This window comes from Phoxinus phoxinus (genome assembly GCF_949152265.1).
Source record: "Phoxinus phoxinus genome assembly, chromosome: 3".
Lineage (NCBI taxonomy): Eukaryota > Metazoa > Chordata > Actinopteri > Cypriniformes > Leuciscidae > Phoxinus > Phoxinus phoxinus.
The window spans coordinates 10,297,109-10,317,630 of NC_136878.1; the positions used below are offsets into that span (position 1 = coordinate 10,297,109).

Consider the following 20,522-nt stretch of genomic DNA (forward strand, 5'->3'; position numbering starts at 1 on the left):
TCACGGATGAAATGCTCGCAGCGTTTAGTCATCACATTTGCGCCGACTCCGATTTCAGGCTCTGACTTGCCAGATTGTTATCAAAGAAAACACAAATGGTTATCAGAGAAAGTACCGCACAGTCTGTTTAGAGGATAAGCATCAGTATGTTCCACAGAATCAATCAAAAGCCCAGGTATGTTGAATTTGTCCACACTTCTCGCAGGGATCTACTGTATATTCTCCGCCAAAGCCTTATTGATTTGTGCAGATATCTTTAAAGAAAAGCTGAACTGACATAACACAGTCTGTCGGGATGTTAGTTTAGCTTGAAGGTGCAGGGAGGCGAAAAATCAATAGAACTCATTTTTGAATTTCTTCAAAAATGTTGAGCTAAGCCTTTGACTGATCCCGACTATGTGACTTTCTTGAGAAAAGATTAGTCAAAACAACAATGCAGTTTGTGAGTAAAGCTTTTATTAAAGGTGTGAAAGAAAGAAAGAAAGCTGCAGTCACATTTTAAATGGCATTTACTTTGACATTTACTGTATACCGTTTCACGTTTCATTTCAGTGAATGACTAATTTAGGGTGATGCATTCTGTTAAATTAAACTCTGCTTTAAGCCTCTTCCAATAATTTCCACTATCTTTCTTTAAATAGAGCCAATCTCACATTCAGTTTATATTTCCTCAGTGATAATGATATATCTTAGACACCCACTATCTCCTCCTAACCTTCACACTCTCCATTTCCAATTCATCCATACAGTCCAGCAGAGTTTGACCTTTTGCAAGTGTAACCAAGACATTTTGAACATAGTTACATGACTGAGGGGATTACTTGAATTTGATGGATGGAAGGAAGGAAAGAAAGAAAGATGGATCCGTTCTTTATTTTCATTTTTTTGTTCTTTCTATGGATGGATGGATGGATGAATGGATCCGTTCTTTTTTTAATTTTTCGTTCTTTCTCTCTCGATGGATGGATGGATGAATTGATAGATAGATGGAGAGATAGATGGACAGATAGATATGAAGAACAATGGATAGAAATAAAGAAAGAAGGAAATAAAGGATGCATATATGGGTGGAAGGATGGATGGATGGATGCATCTGTTCTTTATTTCCATTTATCATTCTTTCTGTGGATGGATGGATGGATAGATAGATTTATTTGAGTGTCATGAGACTCGACAAGCCCACAGCGATGTAGTTCTGATAGCAGTGCACATTATTGCAAGAGTGGGGTGTAAAATAAATCATTTATAAGTCTCGATGATCTTGAGACTGTGTGTGTGTGTGTGTGTGTTCTCTAAAGGACAGATGCTTGCTTGCTGCCTTAAGGCAACCTCACGGTGTCTAAGAGCCTATAACTGCAGACAGAACGTTGAATTATTATATGGAAAAATGAGCTAAGACCCAGACTGCAGATGTGAAATAAAAACACACTTTGACCTGTTGCCAAGTTTATGTTTCTGGGGCTGCATGACATCATGTGCACTTAAATGCAGGTTTACAAGAAGTGCTTGAGAATGAACAATCGCCACTAATTGTGATGGCAGTAAATGGCACAGAATTGTACTGATATTATTTCAAGTGCACTTATTCTGTGACAACATGTGTGCTAGTATTACATAGGTACATTTTATATTAGTATTTACATTTCAGTAATATGCATGGTTAAATATATATATATATATATATATATATATATATATATATATATAAACCCATCTTACTTATTAATGAGCCACCTGCCATTTAAGTGTCAATAATTAATTGGGGAGGCCTTATTTTTGTTTTTATTTATTTGTTTCATAAACAACAATTGAACCGAAAATAATGGATTCCCCTGAATAAATGAGTGATGTGTGATTGTGGGCACTTTAGTGAGTCCAGACCACTGTTATCTCCTGCTGTTATAGTAATGCCTTCCCTAAGGACTGTGTGTGGTGAGTGTGGCTTGAAGAGTCTCGTGAGTTTCCTCCCTTGAGCTTTGTTTCCACATATCTAAACTGGGCATGTCAATGTGATGAATGAGCTGTGTACGAACTCACAGTTAATCAGAACTTACCGGTTTTAAAATAGTTTAATGACATGATTGCACATAAAATGCCTCAGTTGTGCAAACACTAAAGCAAATATTGAACATGAATCATGATGTTAGAAATATTGAACTGCTGGTTGAGACGGACAGACAGACAGACGGATAGACACAGATATAGATAGATTGACTGACCTATAGATACACACAGACATGGATAGACAGACAGACGGACGGATGTACACAGACAGACAGACAGACGGATAGACACAGATATAGATAGATGGATAGACTGACAGACAGATCGACAGACAGACAGACGGATGGATAGACACATATAGATAGATAGACTGACAGACAGATCGACACACAGACAGACGGATAGACACACTGATAAAGATAGATAGACTGACAGACAGATAGACACACAGACAGACGGATAGACACAGATAAAGATAGATCGACTGACAGACAGATAGACACAGATAGACAGACAGACGGATAGACACAGTTATAGATAGATAGACTGACAGACAGATAGACACACAGACAGACGGATAGACACAGATAAAGATAGATCGACTGACAGACAGATAGACACAGATAGACAGACAGACGGATAGACACAGTTATAGATAGATAGACTGACAGACAGACGGATAGACAGACAGACGGATAGACACAGATATAGATAGATAGACTGACAGACAGATAGACACACAGACAGTCGGATAGACAGACAGACGGATAGACAGATATAGATAGATAGACTGACAGACAGATAGACACAGACAGACGGATAGACACAGTTATATATAGATAGACTGACAGACAGATAGACACACAGACAGACAGACGGATAGACACAGATATAGATAAATAGATAGACTGACAGACGGATAGACACACAGACTGACAGACAGACGGATAGACACAGACAGACGGATAGACACACAGACAGACAGACAGGCGGACGGATAGACGGACGGACACACACACACACACACACACACACACACACACACACACACACACACACACACACACACACACACACACACACACACACACACACACACACACACACACACACACACTTTTTAATAATAATAATAATTTCTTTATAATGCCTCATGCAACTAGGTGGAAGGTTTTTACACTCCAACAGTGGGCAGACTACTCACCAGCCCTGTGTGCTATAATAAGGGAGAGTGTGTGTTTAGGCTATACTCGGTGTGGGCTTTTGAAGCAGTCTGCACTGCACTGATGCGCATTTGTCCGCTGACAGCTCGCTAACTGCGCGTCTCTCCACCCGCTGACAGACGACAAACACCCTGCAAATGACATGCCACGAAAAAATAAGTTCATCGGAGTAATATAATAAACCAGCTCACTTCCTCTGGCAATCGCAGAAGTGGCGGAAGTACGTCAGTTTGCTAGACTCCGAGCATTTACACTTCGCAGTGCGATTTCTGACGATCAAGAACAGAGAGAAGAGGAGATGTGAATCATCCGCTGTCTCTTTAAAGCCACTTAGCGAAGCTTCACGTATTCCGACAAACACGCCGACGTCTTTCCCTTCAGCCGCAGCGCGCGCGGGCAGCGTTCAGGAATGGACGCGTTCAACTTACTCTCTGCTGGATAACCAACTCTTTTCCTGGTTGGATATGATTTGTTTTTGGTGGATTGTGTGCTGAAGAAGGATCTTTGGGGGATATAACAGCGTTTTCAGCCTGACGCGGACCGTGTTGTCTTGGATGGTTTCGTGGCGTCTCTTCACGCTGAAACTTGGCGATACAATAAGTTCCTATTTTTAAATTGTTTAACAAACACGCGGATGCCTATTTGTTTTGTTTCTGGCACAGTGGGTCATGAATCGGGTGAAGATTAAAGCAGGGCCAGCGTCATGAATCCAGCGCGCGGTCTGCAGTATCTACACACACTGATGTTGTTGTATACCATTGCAACAAAGTTGCCGTGCGCGTGGAATTCACGCTACTGTAATTAAACAGCCATTTTGCACCTGTTTAAATGAAGCGAGGCGTTTCGATACTGTGACGCTGTGGTTTGGATTAGGCTACACGCCTCAACCTGCATGGATCACATTTGTTTGTTTATCACATTACGGAGCTTAACATCCAAGGTCATACTGTAAATTGTTTACAGGCTTCAGTATACATGGATGTGTTGTATTGATTGTGTGGAATCGACTGGTTTTTACGTGATCAAGTGTCATTTTTTTCTTTTTTGTTTTTTACGGGGGGGAGGGGGGAGGACATCGCACCGTTTTTAAAATGGAAGGGAAAGTGAAGCAGAGTCGCAGATCCCGTTCGCAGCGCGAGAGGGGACGGAAACGGGAGGCACGCGCCGGGGAAACCCGCAATCGAAGCCCCTCGTCTGGTTCCGAACGGGAGCGAAGTCCCGGTAAAAACGCTCCGCCACGCTCGACATCCTCGAGCAGAACCCCGCGACCCCCCCGGAGGAAGAGACGTGAGTCCAGTTCTCAGGAGGAGGATATTATTGATGGATTTGCTATTACCAGTTTCGTCAGTTTGGACCGTCTCGAGGTAAGAACCAGTTTAAATATTCCGAACACGTCTGACCGTCTATGGCCGCTGCGACGGTTCAAGTTTTTTGTGTTCATTATACGATTGTGATGACATAACCGCTCCTGAGGGTGCTAAACAGGTGTTTGGTGTTGTTGTCACAGTGTCGCATTCCAGAAGTTCCGTTTTCCAGTGAGCGTTTATGATGACAGAACACAGTGATAGTGACGTAATAGAGGTCACGGCTTTTTGATTTTGCTCGCTGTCACTCTTGCAGAAGTGTCAGGAGTGTTTGGCAGGCCACTTCGAGGAATACAGTGAATCATTTTTTGAATCTTCTGTTTGAATAACAAGAGAAACAATATCGACTTGAGTTTGTCAGTCTGCTGAAATTATTCATGACATATCGGGAAGTTGTGGTTTTTATGGTTTTGGGGGCTTTTTATGTAGGCTAGAGGAGCTGTAAATGTCTCTTACAAATGACACTTGTTGACATGCAGTTCCTGTCATTACTGTAACTGTTGCTGTGACAAATAGCCTACTGTTGTTCGAGATGACAAAGTTTAGTTGTTCCAAGTTTTTGCAAGTTATACAATCATTTGCACATTGAGTAGCTATTCACGACTCAATGTGCTCATATCAAGATTTTTTGGGGGTTACTCTTTTGGCCTGTGCAATATATGTGATCTATATTTTTCTTTATCTTAATGACCTTGACACAGGGAGTATTTAAAAGCAAAAATAGGTGCAGTGATTATTCAGATTATGCCAACATTTTAATGTGACTTTTTGTACAGTGTTCAGACAGTTACACTGCCTAGACAATTGACATATATTTCATTCAGAAATTGTAAACAAGTTAATCATAGGTCTATTCTACTTGTTTTTGTCTAAATTCCATTTCAGTAGATTTGTTTGAAAGCCTAATAGAACCTGACCACATCATTGGCCCATATGTAGATTAAAAACCATCATGTCTCAAGGTTTCCTCAAACGAATACTGTAAACAAACCATCATACACTGAATGTGTGGGCTGTGTGTTTAAATGTGAGTGTGTGTTCCCAGACATGATCATTGATTCATCAAGTGGTGTGTTTGATCTTTTTGTACTGATAGAGAAGATAATAAGGGCAAGGGAACACATAGTTGTGCAAACAGCCTTGAGTTGACGGAGAGTTGTATAGCTGAAGTGATTGGTTATTGGCTAGCAAATGTGAGTACATTCATCATGACAAATGACAGTGGCCTAACATGACCAGTGAACTGTAAAACAGGGCTCAGTCACATAAACAAACATAGATATACTTCTACATTGACTAAGAAAACAGTTGTCATAGTACCTCTCGGGATCAAGTGATTTATTGAATGTGTTGCGGTTAAATAAAAAAGCCAGTTTGTGTTCATTTAAACATTAACATGCTAATTGAGTGGACATTTCTCTACTTTGTAGAGGTGTTCACAGTTCAGGCACATGACCTGGTAAATAGGCATTCCCTAGCTACCATGATTACTATTGGCTTGCTTACATTTTCATAAGCATGTACAGTTTGGTTCATATGTGTTGTTGGATGAACAGCACATCACTTTGTGTAAGTATTAAGATGTTCTAGTTGACATGATGCTTTTGAGGATCGGAGTCCACCCACATGCAGTGCAATTCAGGCCACTGCAGATAAACGCGTCTTTCCTTGAACTTTTCCTCATATTTTGAATGTCTGATGAACGGTTAAGTGACTAGCTCTCCATCTGGCAAAGGAATCTGCATTTGTTTACTACTTAATGATTTGCTTCTGAATCAGTTTACCTGCGTGTGTATGCATTTTCAGGGATGATTTAAATGTCAGCTGTGGGATATGATGCAGTGTGGTAGAGATGTGTTTTAGCAAAATTACATAATGCCTCCCAGCTCTTTAAGTCCTTCGGTGTAATGAAGTACTTAATTGATAAGAAAGCTGCAGTTATTTCCCCCTCATGAGAACGAAGAGGCGTGTGTGTGTGTGTGTGTGTGTGTGTGTGTGTGTGTGTGTATGATTGTGCTGGGATCCTTATAGTTATATTATATATTTCTCTGGGTTTAATGTTACAAGTTGGAATTTTAGTTGCGTAATTTTGCTATGTGAACATTAGGATAAGCGTTTCATTTCTGCTTTATTGTATTGGATCACTGCGTGTAACTATTAGTTTTACCCATTGTTTTGACCTTACTATATGAAAAGACAAAGAAACTATTTTTAGTAGCCTAGTTAAAATGAAGATGATGCCCACGTCATATTGGAAGCTCAGGAATTTTCAATAAAGTATTGCACTGGGTATTGGTGTATGTACCTCTATTGTGATTTTAGTTCAAGGGAATGAGAACGATGATGAATAACTTTTGTTCTTATGTTGTTAGATATAGATAGCATGATGTTTTTGCTTTGTCTACTTATCTTAAATTTGAAATATAAAAGAAAATCGCTCCACCAGCCGCTGTCCACACTTGCACATTAGCTGATCTAAAGGAGCCTATAAGCTAACTGTTCTAAACATGAGGTGGAGAAAAGTGAATGCTAATGAAAACTTTGACCTAAGATACTCTTTAAAAGATTGAATTGAGGTCATGGAGTGTATCATCATTAGTATTTGTTTGACTTCCATGTTAGACAACACAATGTTCTGTGAAAGACTGCAAACCGTAAGCAATAAACATTTTCAAGGCCGGGTTTGATTCAGCTTATTTTCCACTTGTACTATTTTCCAGCAATTTAGGTTTTTTCTTTTTTTTCTCCTTGAAGCACCCGCTGGCTGAGAAAGCTGTTCAGGGAAGACCGAAACGACAGACTAGCGTTAGTGCTTCTCTGAAAATTGCTATAAAAATAATGGGAAAGAAATTGAGAAGAGTCATAAGTGGCTCATTAAGTAATACAATGTTTTCTTTTTAAACAGGCAGACCTTATAGCCCAGGTTTCTCATTCAGTGAAAACTATTACTGTTAAACACTTGCACATTTGAGGATGTTTTTTCCCCCGCTGTGATTTATGAGCATATGAGTGAATTCCTTTTTTTTTTTTTTTTTGACTCAGGTAGTTCCCTTTGACACCATGGAAGTGTTTGCTATAAACTTGTTTCTGACTTGTTGGAGCCTGTTCTGACTTTTGTTTTCAGGGCTTTTGGTTATGAGTTGTGGTTGTGGTTTTCTGTCTGTTTCTGGGCGTTGATGAATCATTTCTACAAACAAGTTTCAAATGATCATACCTCCAGATTTGTCGACTAGATATTTCAAACAAGGCCTAAATCTAACCAAAGGGATGACTTTTAAGCTGCTTTATTTCATTGGCTTTTTTATTAAGTTACCACAAAATATATAGTATTTAAATCTGTTGACATTAAGAATAAAATCATGTAATATTTGTGTATAAAATTGGTAACTTGGACGGCACATGGCCAAAATTTTTTTTGTAACATATTTGTTTATTTACTGAAATAAAATCTCTAAATAAATAAAATTCAGAGTTACTTCAGAGTACATAGGCTAACTATCGTGGATTGCTGTATTTACTTATTTTTCTTCACCAATACAACAATAGTAGTCAACCAATATGTCGAATAAGGCCGATATTTGGCATTTTAAATGATCAGCATTGCCAATACATTTCTGTTTGGCCAATAAGTGTTGGTGTTGCTATCTAAAGTATTAATCTGTCTAATTCAAAGGTTTATTTTGTCAAGTTTTTCATCGTTCAAATTATATATTACAATTTGTTTAAATATTTCTAAAATAACCATGTGCACCATGTGTTATTTACTGTAAATTAAATAGTGTATAATATCATATATCGGCCATCCTGATGGCATATTGGCATTGGCCATAAAAAAATGCATATCGGTAAACCTTTAACACGAAACAGTAAAGAGCAGTGATATTTACCTACCGGTACTTATAAATAGTAAGATAGTAAAATATTTTACTATCTGAAAAATGCCGCAGAGGGAAAAGGTGACATTGTTATGTTACTACATGTGCGTAAGCATATATTAAACAGTAAATTATGCATAATTGCAAGTAACCAACCCTAAACCAAACCCTAACCGTAACTCCGTACTTATTTGAGTAAGTACAATGTAACTACGTCATCTTAAAATAAAGTGTAACTGTTTTCAGTACAAACAAATTGTTCAATTGTTTTAAATCCATACATTAAAACGGAATAATGGAAAGACTGAAAATAAATGGTCAAATAAAAAGAATATTAAAATCATTGTCATATTCACAATGTTGCTTTATTTAATATTGCCAGCAAAATCATCATGATTATACTGGCAATTTGATATATTGTCTGACCCTAGTCGTACATGCACATTATTGCTTCTTAGTTGGCACAGACGTAATGAGAGAGTGTGTGTGTACGCTCATACGTTAAGTCTCCGTGTGTGTCTTAGAGCATGTTTTCTTTATAAATGACGCTTGCTGTGAAAGCAATTAGCGTAACAATTGTCGACAAGCTCCTTCTCTGAACGTGAGATAGCTGCCTCGGCTCCATGGGGAAAAGCCTTTATGGTCTGACTGATACTAACAATAATTGCTGAGAGTGCTATTCCCACATTGAAATAAGATATGGAGATGGGAGAGGTTCTCAGAGGCCTGTCTTCCTCTCTCACACACTCCTTCTCTCTCAATTTTTTTCCCTCCCTTTGTATGTTTTAGTACATTTGTGGTTTGTTGATTGGTGTGAAATGAAAGGCTCTTATGCCTGCATAACCTTTAGATTTAACCTGAATCTTGATTGGTCGAGCCTCCGCAGGAAAGGTCATCAGACCAATTGCAAAACGTTATTCTCTGGATATGATGATTTATTAAAAAGATATGCACCAAATCTGAGTGGACAGGCTGGTTAATTTATGTACACAGCTCATTTGCTGGGGATGATGCCCTTTCTTTGTCTGTTCAGAATAACACGTGTTAGTGTTAGTCAGCATCTGCATAATTAAACGGAAGTTGAGCGACCGCGCTGCCCTTTCACCACAGCCACTTGCTGCTAATTCAAGAGGGGTCATCTTGATTGTTTGGCTAAATGTCGAGTTTTAGAGAATGTATTGTGTAAAGTGCCTCTATTATGCTATTTTAAAGCTTCTTAATTTTGTTTTGGAGGCCAAAAATACAAAATTGTTCTTATAATATACATTGCGTCATCATCATAGTGTCTGAAACGGTTCAATAAAGTATTCGGTCTCTCTAAACCCCTCCTTTCCGAAAGCCTGCTCTGCTCTGACTGGCCAGATGGCCCAGTCTGTTGTGATTGGTCTACCGGTTATAGTGCGTTTCGGAAACGAAGTGGCCTTAAGTAGGGGTTGCACAGACAGAGCAGTCGACTTTGACGATGACTAGTCGCGGATCATGGCCTATAGAGGGCGCAACAGGATAAGCAACCCACGTTCGAGTCTCAGCTCGAGGGTCAGGCTTAAAGGAGAACTCCGGTCAATTTTAACATTGAGCTCAATTTTTAGTAAATTTGGAGTGCTGTCAATACAGAGAACAACGACAAAAATCGGTGTTGCCTACACCGTGTTATCCTATTTTTAAAATTTGCACCCTATTGACTTGAATGGGGCAAGTTTTAAACCTGCTTTTATCCTCTTAACATCTTTGATGTGTCATTACAAGTGCCCAGCCATGTGAGTGATTCCTTCAGAGTGAACACGAGTGAATCTGACTGCAGTAGATGTGAAAGATATGAATAAAAATGATGTTAATTCAGCCAGCGCAAATACCTGTATTTAGTTCCTGTTTTCGGTGGAAGTCCAAAGTAGTCGATTGTCGAGTTCACGCGCGTGATCATAGTAACTAAACCTATGCGCGTGAACTCGACAATCGACTACTTTGGACTTCCACCGAAAACAGGAACTAAATACAGGTCTGTGCGCTGGCTGATATAACATCATTTTTATTCATATCTTTCACATCTACTGCAGTCAGATTCACTCGTGTTCACTCTGAAGGAATCACTCAACATGGCTGGGCACTTGTAATGACACATCAAGGATGATAAGACTAAGAACTGGTTAAGTTTAAAACTTGCCCCATTCAAGTCAATAGGATGTAAATTTTAAAAATAGGATAACACGGTGTAGGCAACACCGATTTTTGTCGTTGTTCTCTGTATTGACAGCACTCCAAATTTACTAAAAATTGAGCTCAATGTTAAAATTGACCGGAGTTCTCCTTTAAGCATACTTTGCATACTTGCAAAGCATACTTTGGCCGCCTGCATACTGTCCGCCTGACTTAATTTTTGCCACAAGGAGAACAGAGCAAGTGCGGGTAACTTGAGCGCTTGAAAACAAAATCCAGTAGATATGGCACGCACACTGAATGCGCCTTTCCGCGCTCTCGGCCAAATGAATATACGGAAAGCCTTGCACACTCAACTGTGCGCGAGATGGAGCAAAAAGTGGAAAATTAAGTATGTATACCCGAGCTTTTATTTGTTCATTAATGACGTCATCAGCGACTCGTTGGACTCAAGTTTAATCCCATAAATGTTGAGTTAAAAAAAATCTGAAATGGTTAAACCCCTAGCCGTTACATATCTGAAGTTCAGTTTCGGAGGCTTCTTCAGCACTTTTGTACACAGTGATACGAACAGTATCGTCGGTTTTACTGTATCAACTCGAGCCAGTGTTGTCAATTTTTGGAAGTGCATGCAAAGTGGATTTGCTTTCTCAGCGCAGAAAACAGCGTATTCTCAACATGTCAACATGCATTAAACTCTTCCAGGCCTCGGCTACAACTACAGTGTTTGAGGGCGGATCAAAGTACACCATAGGTTGGCATTCAGCAAATTTGTTACATCGGTTCGAGGAGGAAGTAAGCCTGGAATTACTGACAACTCGTTTCAGGCAGTTTAAAATCAGTTCGTTCTCCATTTATTGTGTAATTTGATCTTTAAAACTTTGCTGTCCTTTTATATTCACAAAGAGCCATATTATACTGAACAAAAAAGCATTATGGGGCACTTAAACAAAAAACACGCAACAGTAGTTTAAATGTAACAGTAGTTCTTCTCTCTGTATTCTAGCTTACAGTTTAATGACTTCCTGCCAGGGCTAAAGTATGTGCTCACTTCATAAATCCCCCCCCCCCCTATTTTCGGCCCTAACCTCCCCTCTCACGCACCGCTCCAGGTGCTGATGAAACCGTTCCCCTTCTGCATAATCATATTTCCTCTAGCATGAGCCAAAAACAGCCAGCGAGCCAAAGCTGCTTTTCATTGGAGCTCTCCGCCGTACTCGTCCCTCGTGATTTCATGACTTTTAAACGGTTAAGTGGGAGACTTAGATTCTGATTAGATACACTTGGTATGCTTCTACAGAATTAGAAATAAGTAATAATAACAGTGCCACAGCTTTTTCAAGAAAATTGACATTGATAAAACATGACCACATCATTTTATTTCCATCACCTATAATAATAGTCTAACTTGATTTATAAAGGCTACATATATTTGTTACATGATTTATTATGGTTGCATTTTATTTCGATGGGCCACTTTAGACATTCTACCTATAAGTAACTTTGCAACTACAGTATTGGCAGACTGTTAGGTTAGGGTTAGGTGTTGGGTTCGGGCAAGTAGAATAAGTGGACGTCTGTTGGGGAAGCATCACAATAAAGAGTTAGGCTAGTAGATATTAAGCAGACGGTCTACAAACACTCTTGGTTAGTTGACATGTAGTTGCAAAGTTACATATAGGTAATAGAATGTCTAAAGTGGACCATCAAAATAAAGTGTTACCTGTATTGTATATTTTGTTAAATATATTAACTTTTTTTTTTGTGTGTGTGTGTTTTTGAAATGTCTCATGTTCACCAAGGCTGCATTTATTAAAAATAGTAAAACAAATTTTTATTACAATTTAAAATGACTTTTCTTATTTATTACATATATAACGTATTCCTGTGGTGGCTAAGCTGGTTGTGCTGCTTAATAGTTATGTGGAAAGTTGTTTTTCTGGATTCTTTGATGAATAGCAAGTTGAAAAGAACATTGTTTATTTGAAATATTTTAAAAAAATATTATAAATGTCTTTACTTACTCTTTTGATCAATTTATGCATTCTTGCTGAATGAAATTGACTTTCTTTCACAATCTTCCAAACTTTTGAATGGTATATAAAAAATGCACCATGAACTATTGAAAGTGATGTTTTTTTAATAATATATAAGTGTAATTTAGTTTTTTTCACAGTTTGTGGTGCATTTTTCTAGCTGTGGATTTCCATTGAATATAATTCCTAGCCATTCTTCCATTTTACTGTTGCTGAAGTGTAGCCTCGAGCGTACAGATGATCTGTGGTTAGTGAACATTGACGTGCTGCGTCAACACTTCCAGAGTAGACAACCTCAAGCTGTCACAGCATGACTCAATGCTGGTCGATTCTATTGTAGAAAATGGCGTTACTGTCTGTAGGCAAGTTCTGGATGGGGGGCTAATGCCTTGGAAATACTAAGTTATAGAACATTTGCCAACAATTGTACAGGTGTGAAATGAACATTTTGGAACAGTGTGTTCTATAATAGTGGTTCTCAACTGTTCTGATGTAAGTACCAAATAATAATGTTGATCCAAATAATTAAATATTATATCATGAATAGTTTGTATAGAAAGATAAATATGCTAATCCTTTTAACTGGCTTATTTCTAAAGGGCTATATATATATATATATATATATATATATATATATATATATATATATATATATCAGTGTTTATACCAGAACTATAAACTTTTCTCCCAGAACTTCTGTGATGAATTGAATTGTTGAATTATTGCAACACAGAAATAATGATACTGTGCAAAATGACAAAATCTTATTTGCACAATTTCGCAGTATAATAACTCTTTTTAAAACCATGCACATCCCGCTCTTTATTTTCTCATTCGTGCATGTTTCTTTATCACTTCAAAGTATCAATAACTTTAAGTAGTACTACGTGAATAAACATGTCACGTTATAAACGATTTAGAAAAATGTCTAATGAAAGACACTGCTCGGCCTTCTATTTTGGCACAGATTGCCTTTCACTTTGTAGAACTGGCCTAATTAGACAAATGGAAACAAACCATGTGATACCCCTCATTGTTTGACTCCGACTACTAAATGTGTTCACTTACAAAAGAGGATAAACATGGTTTGACCACAATGTGATGTGTGTGGTGTATTATTGGCTGCTGAAAGCATGAACATGCAAACTATAAATCACACTTCTGCTGTTGTTTAAGCATACCAGTCTGTCATGTTAATAATTCTGCATATTGGTGGGCTAATAGTTCATGGTAATATCAGTTCATTTCAATGTTTGACTTAAAGGACATTTTGATCACTGTATGATAAACCATTTTGGTTGTTTGTTTGGGTTGCTATTTTACGGTCCTGAAGCAAAACCAGTTGAGAACTGTTGTTCTAAAGTATGGCTTTAGTTTTTGTATTATCTAGTTTGAATTGTTGTCTTGGAAATACTATGTAGGGTGTCTACAGCATTGTGTTTTTTCCACATAAATGCCATTAGATGCAATACAGCATGTTTTTCTTGTGGTGAAATGGTTTTAGTTGGGGAGCAGCTGTTATGTTGATGTTGTAGGTTTTCGACTGAGCAACAGAGAGGCCCTCACTGTCTGGCTGCATTGAGGCTGGAAATAGCACACTGCTACACACACACACACACACACACGCACACACACACACACTGCTGCCACAGCACATGAGTGACACTGCACTGGAAATCAAAGAAAAACACCCTAGTCTGCAGGGAGGGACACAGTTGTGTCCACTGTATTGTTACTGGAAAATTGTCCGATTTTAGTTTTTTGTTTGTCAGATTTGACCCTAGTGACGAGACATTAGATGACAGCAGTGATGGATGCGGCTTTGCCACACTTCATGAATGCAATATCATGAATTCTGCTTTGCATAGGGTGATCGTATACGTTTTTTTTTGTTGCATTATTTCCTCGAGCTTCACTTTCAATGCTAATATTTCTTACGTCAATGTTTCTTGCATTTATATGACAGTTTTGTGTCCTCTCCCTGATCCTTTTACCCATTGAGGTCTGTAATGCCTATGAAAGCTATCTGCTAGCATTCCTATTCTTCTCAGTGCTTTCAGGTGTACTTCAGTGTTCCCAAACTTTTAGAGTGGTGAAACCTGAGGCATTTAAAAATAATATCCTTCTGCGTACCCCCACTTCTCACATTTTTTTAATTAAGGGACTATATTTGGTGCTTTAAAGGGATTTTCAAGTGCATTAAAAAAAAAAAAAAACTTTTATAAAAGCAAAGTTTTCTAACCCTATAAATGTTTGTCATGTTTTGTCAAATTCTTAAAATCTAATTATTAATATAATAAATCAAGCAATAAATTAAACTAAATCAATAATTTCAACATCAACAAAAGCCATCTTTGCACTGCAGTAGCACAAGCTGCATAGATGCATTTACACACAGAGTATTTTTTGTATCAAAGAGAGTTTGAGTCTTAAATCGATCTCTATGCACAGTCGGTGTCTATATTTGTTATTCATGCTAGCTAGTGCTGCAACCTGACTGTGTGCTTTGTTGAGAACGACAGTATTGTTGTTGTGCATTGTTGAGAACGGCAGTAATGTAGTGCGGTTTGCTTAGACAGCATACTCTGCACACCATCATACGGACACTGCTTGTGTGAATGCAGACAGTTTTGACCACAAAAGATCATTTGGTAATTTGATTGAATATCATGTTATTTGACCTTTTACGGTGCTACCATTTTCCTGTTTTTATATTAGAAGCAGCATTTTGTTGGTTAGAAATACATCCTGTTTTGATGTTATTTTAGGGTGGGGTAGAATTAAATCAAAGGCAATACTCAGCATTTTGTTCACCTTCCCCCTCTGTCACCTCACATACCCTCAGGGCTACGTGTACCCCAGTTTGGGAACCACCAATGTATTTAAAGCATTTAACAGGAATGGTTAAATGTCCCATGCTAACTGGCCTTTATCACATTAAACAGGCCTTTGCTACTGTAATTGTAAAGCTAATTATACCTCATTAAAGGTTTTGAATGTGAAATGTGTAACAACATTGTCATAACAACCATCCAGATTTCAAAAAGCTGTTTTTGCAGTTTTGTCTCCAATAGTGTTTTTGAAAGTAAAGCATGTTTTCATAGTCTTTAATTTCATACGATCAAGGAAAAACAATATTTGGACATGAAAAGCTTTGCTCTTTAAGTTAGACAATATATAGTTTGTTAGGTTTTTTCAAAAGGCACTGTCGCGGCAGCCATTCATTTTAATAATTCAATGCTTTTTTATATTCAGTCTCTTATACTCACCAAGGCTGCATTTCTTTTGATAAAAATTCAATGAAAATGGTAATATTGTGAAATTTTATTACAATTTAAAATAATTACTCTACTAATATGCTGACTTGGTTCTCAGGATACTGATGTTTTGATTAATTTAATGCATCCTAAACCGTTGTTTTTCTATTCTCTTTTTTTTCTTAATACATGTTTTATGTTTTAACCCCTTTAACACATTTTTAGTGAAGTGGAGGTTGAACGATTAAATTATTGTTGGATTCTTTTGTTATTATTGTAACTGGCTAATACTTGGATTTGACAGTTTCTTTTTCCTAGAGGATACAGAAGGACCACCTCGGTTTGGTCTTAAGAGCTTTTCACTTCACTTTTCAAAGACGCTGGGCTCCTGCAGCCCATGTGAGACAAGCAGGGTGCCTTGGGCAGGTTTATTCTGTACGCCTCCGCGTGCTCTTCCAGAACTGGCACACTGTCTGGCTGTTTATTGGTTTTGTAATGGGATCCATATCAGGAATTTTTGGCAGACATAAAGTAAATGAGCTAACACACATTTGGACCCCACAGGCTAAACAAGAGCCATTGTTTAGTGCAGAAAGCACAATAGTGTTTCTGTCTCAACGCCACTGCCTTAACGCTTCACAGAGCCAGAGAGAGATATAACAAAGCTTTGGTCAAAGTAATTGCTAATTGTGTGATTTCCTGACCTGAAGCTTTTGGAAAAGCGCAAAGCATGTCTGTTTAGTCTCGGAAATCACTGTAATTCTCACTGTGATGCTGTATGTTGTACTACACAACACCTATTTTATTTGTTGGTTTGCGTTCCATGGGGAAGGGGAGATGGGGTGGTTGGCACCAGCCCGGCAATAATCTCTCCAAACCCTGCTGACACATGGGTGTGGTACATGTACACACTTCACACGCAGCTTTAAAACGCCTTTGTGGTGTATGGTCCTTCGAAATCTTCCTAGAAATTTTCTAGAGTGCTGCTGGCAGAAATACGGTTCTTTAGCTTGTGATCCAGAGTGCTGACCGCATTGCGGGCATTCTTAAAGTTTACACGTCTATTCACTTGGCTGTTGAATTCTCTGGACAGTTCTTTCGGTTAAGACACCTGGAATGAATTTCACGTGTATCAAGTTTCCCAAGGCAGAGGTGTTGGAGCAGTGGTTCCCAAACTTTTTCTGCCACAGTTTTTCCCCCATCTACACGCACCCACATAAAGACACTCTCAAACATGACCTTGCTTGCAAAATCCTTGAGGATTTCTTTGAATCACTGTAATTAATACTGTACTACAACTTCTCAACTTCAATGGGCTTCTCTTTGTGTTTGTAATGTTAGTGGAGTCTTAACATGTTCAGCTTCATGCTGTCAGATAATATTTTAAGACACACAACACATTGTGGTCTCTCTTCTCTACTCACCACTGTACTTGTAAATCCAAGGACTGGGTATGCATCATCATATTTACTTTTCTTTTGTCTACAACTGGATGTGACTGCCGTCTCGAGGCTCCAGTCTATTGGATGTGACAAAGTGAACATTGCAAATCCATTTGTCCTTTGTGTCAGAAGTTGCACGACCGCTGGAGTACGTCAGAAATAAAACGGGGCATCAGTTTACTTTCTGGGATTTGTTGTCATGTCTCGCTGCATCCAGTGTAAACAGCATCACTGATTATATTGGATTCTATTTAGTTTTGTTGCATCGCGCAGCTCTTATGTTTACCGTTTAGTAGTTTCGGTAGTTGTGACCTTTGATGTAGATTCATTGTCAGCTTTACGTTTACCTGGCATTGGCTGTCCTTTTACAAACCTGTCCATGCATTAGTACAGAACCATGCATAATTCAGTATTCAATTCTAATTCTTCAATTGCACCATCTAGTAGTCTGTTGTTATTGCACGACAGCAACTGTTAAAACTGATAACAGACCACTCAAGCGGGTACTGCGAGTCATCTTGAGATAATAGAATGTCAAATTAGTATTTTGTGTTAAATTATTTACTTATGTGGCAAGTAGCAAGCGGTGTGTATACGCATGTCTGTGTATATATATAAATATATAAGCAGGATAATATCGCAGTGGGGTCTTGACCAAATCAGCACATTAGAATGATTTCTGAAAGATCTAGAGTAATGGAGTAATGATGCTGAAAATTCAGCTCTATCACAGAAATAAATTACAATTTAAAATATGTAAAAACACAGATTTTTTTTTTTTAAATTATAAAAATATTTTACTGTACGAGCCTTGGTTCGCATAAGATACTTAAGATACATAAGATAAAAATCCTACCGACCCCAAAAGTTTGAACGGTAGTGTACATGACATAATTTTTCTGTTCCTTTAAATTGAATTGATAAAATGTCAAGGACTTGACTAAAACAGACATGATCTCAAAAGCTTTGGTTACACTATGCACTTGCACATTCTCAAGGGTTTCCAAATGAAAATCTCAAATAGTTCTGCAATAACCAGAAAGCAAAGGCATCAGTTTTACGCTCTGTCGGCTGCTGTATTTCGCTCGCTCACTCACTCACTCACTCACTCTCTCTCTCACTCTCTCTCACTCTCTCTCACTCTCAGCACCTCAAGTATGTATGTGATGGCTTTTAAAACATCTTGTTAAACATAATCAGTTTGTTAGCAGACTGCTAAAAACAGCAGTGCTCACCGCTACCCACATACTCGCACAGACACACACGCGCACACAAACAAACCCAGTGCAACTGAAAACCTGACAAGATGCCAAACTTGACACAGATTTATTTCAAAAGGCAAAGTGCTGTGTGGTACAGAACAAGGCAGCAGGGATGTTTAAAGGAACAGTTCGCCAAAAAACAGTTTTCTCATAATATCATTACAAACATATATTCCAAATCTTTGAAGTCATGTGATAATTTATTTACTAATAGTTCTCTTATCCTCTAGTGAGCTGCTGCAGTTGGATCTGTCTCTGTAAACAAATCGTTAGACTATAGAACCCTACCAGTACTCTTTAACTGTTTTCTTGACAATTTCTCTTTTTGATTTCCACAAAGTCATACTGGTTTAGAATGACATAAGAGTGAGCTGGAATGACACACATTCTGTATTGTTTGTAAAGATTGATATAAATGTATTTGGCATTCACCCATCCATGCAGCTGTTTTTTTCTTCCTCTCACTGCTTTATCATAGTATATTGAATTCTCTTCTGGTTTACAGACATGGGCTCTGCATAAGAACTGTCAAGATTATATTCAATTTATAACTTGTGTTGAGTGCAAACTAAACAAGTTGTTTTGTGGCCCTCTGGGGTTAAAGTGGCCGTTTTCATTGAACTGTCTGAGTAAACTGAGTATCAGATATATTCAGAAAACATCAATTTTAGCATCTTAAACCCTCTCTGATATTCATGGTGTTGCTTCATTTTATCACCAGTTTATCAATAATTCTATCATGCTTTGTTGTGAATAAGTCTTAAATGTTTGATATATTGTTAGCTGTAATTAAAGTATGAATTGTGCAATTTCTGTCCCGGTATAGTGTCATCAAATAAAATGTTTGAAAATCTCCTTTTCAAACAGGTTTAATATTAACTTCCACTGTCTTCCATTGCCAACCAGGTAGCCCTGCCAAAAACACTCATTGGTTGATCTTGCTGGGTCTGGCCACTTAGGATGGTAAAACAAAGTTTTGATTGTGCCACCTGCCACGATTTAGGGGGGGATACCTGTTTGTAGGGCTGTGCAATTTGGCAAAACAAGATTTGTATATGTGACAATAATAAAAATAATATTAATAAATTAATATTACTATTGCAATTGATGTTAAACTGAAAAAAATATGTATATATAATATAATTTCTTAATTTTCATATGCTTAGCAATCAAACATTTATTTTGGATGAAAGGCCCTGAAACCTTCAATTTGGTTGACAACAGCCGGTTTATAAGCGCTTCTCATTACTGGTATGGGAAGATGGTTGGTGCATGTTGCATTACCAAATGCACATTATAAGCAAACCAGATGAAGCAATCACATTAAGCCATATCGTGATTCTGTCTTTATTGTGATGAATTGCACAAGCCTAGCACCAGTGTTTACACTTTTTGGGTAAATCAACCAATCAAGTGTGCCAATCAAGTGTGCCGCACACATCCTGAAAAACGAAGCCAAAGCATTTTGATCACCCCCCTGGTGGCTGGCTGCAGAATAGATCATAAACCCCGCTCTCTCTATGTATTCGAATGAGTTGCGAGCCAAACTTTAAAAATCCAATTGCACTTCAATTTATTTTTCTGGCATTTTAGGTAGTTCGTATGTTCAAGTGTTGGTATTTCTAACAAATTTTTTTAGTTGCCGGTAGTTATTTGATGCTTTAAAAACCGGCTGTTACATCTGCGGGAGTATGGGCACAGGACCTTGATATCGTGGCTCTAAATGATGATGTATTTGGCAACGACCATATCTGCAATATTTTGGCTTCATTTTTCCACAGTGGAAGGAAGCAGAGACGCGTCATCTATCTTTTTTTACAGTCTCTGCAGTAAACGCATGACTAGACAGTCTCTGCATGATAAGCTGCGATAGGAGAAAGTACTTTTAGTTGTATCAAGTTGAAC

The 20,522-nt window shown here is 38.1% G+C and overlaps 1 protein-coding gene across 22 annotated transcripts in view; it reads left to right on the forward strand.

Moving 5' to 3' along the window:
• fbrsl1 (fibrosin-like 1) overlaps positions 1 to 20,522 on the forward strand; it is a 297,792-nt gene that overhangs the window by 7,838 nt on the left and 269,432 nt on the right. For 5 of the 22 annotated variants that reach the window (XM_079607970.1, XM_079607985.1, XM_079607972.1 and 2 more), the window contains exon 1: positions 3,349 to 4,591. The exons of 2 other annotated variants lie outside the window; for them this stretch is intronic. In XM_079607970.1, the coding sequence (XP_079464096.1) occupies positions 4,319 to 4,591 (273 nt within the window). In that variant the 5' untranslated portion in view covers positions 3,349 to 4,318. Of the gene's footprint in view, positions 1 to 3,346; positions 4,592 to 20,522 lie in introns of those variants that run through there. 15 more of the 22 variants (XM_079607973.1, XM_079607989.1, XM_079607984.1 and 12 more) reach the window with 8 other exon arrangements.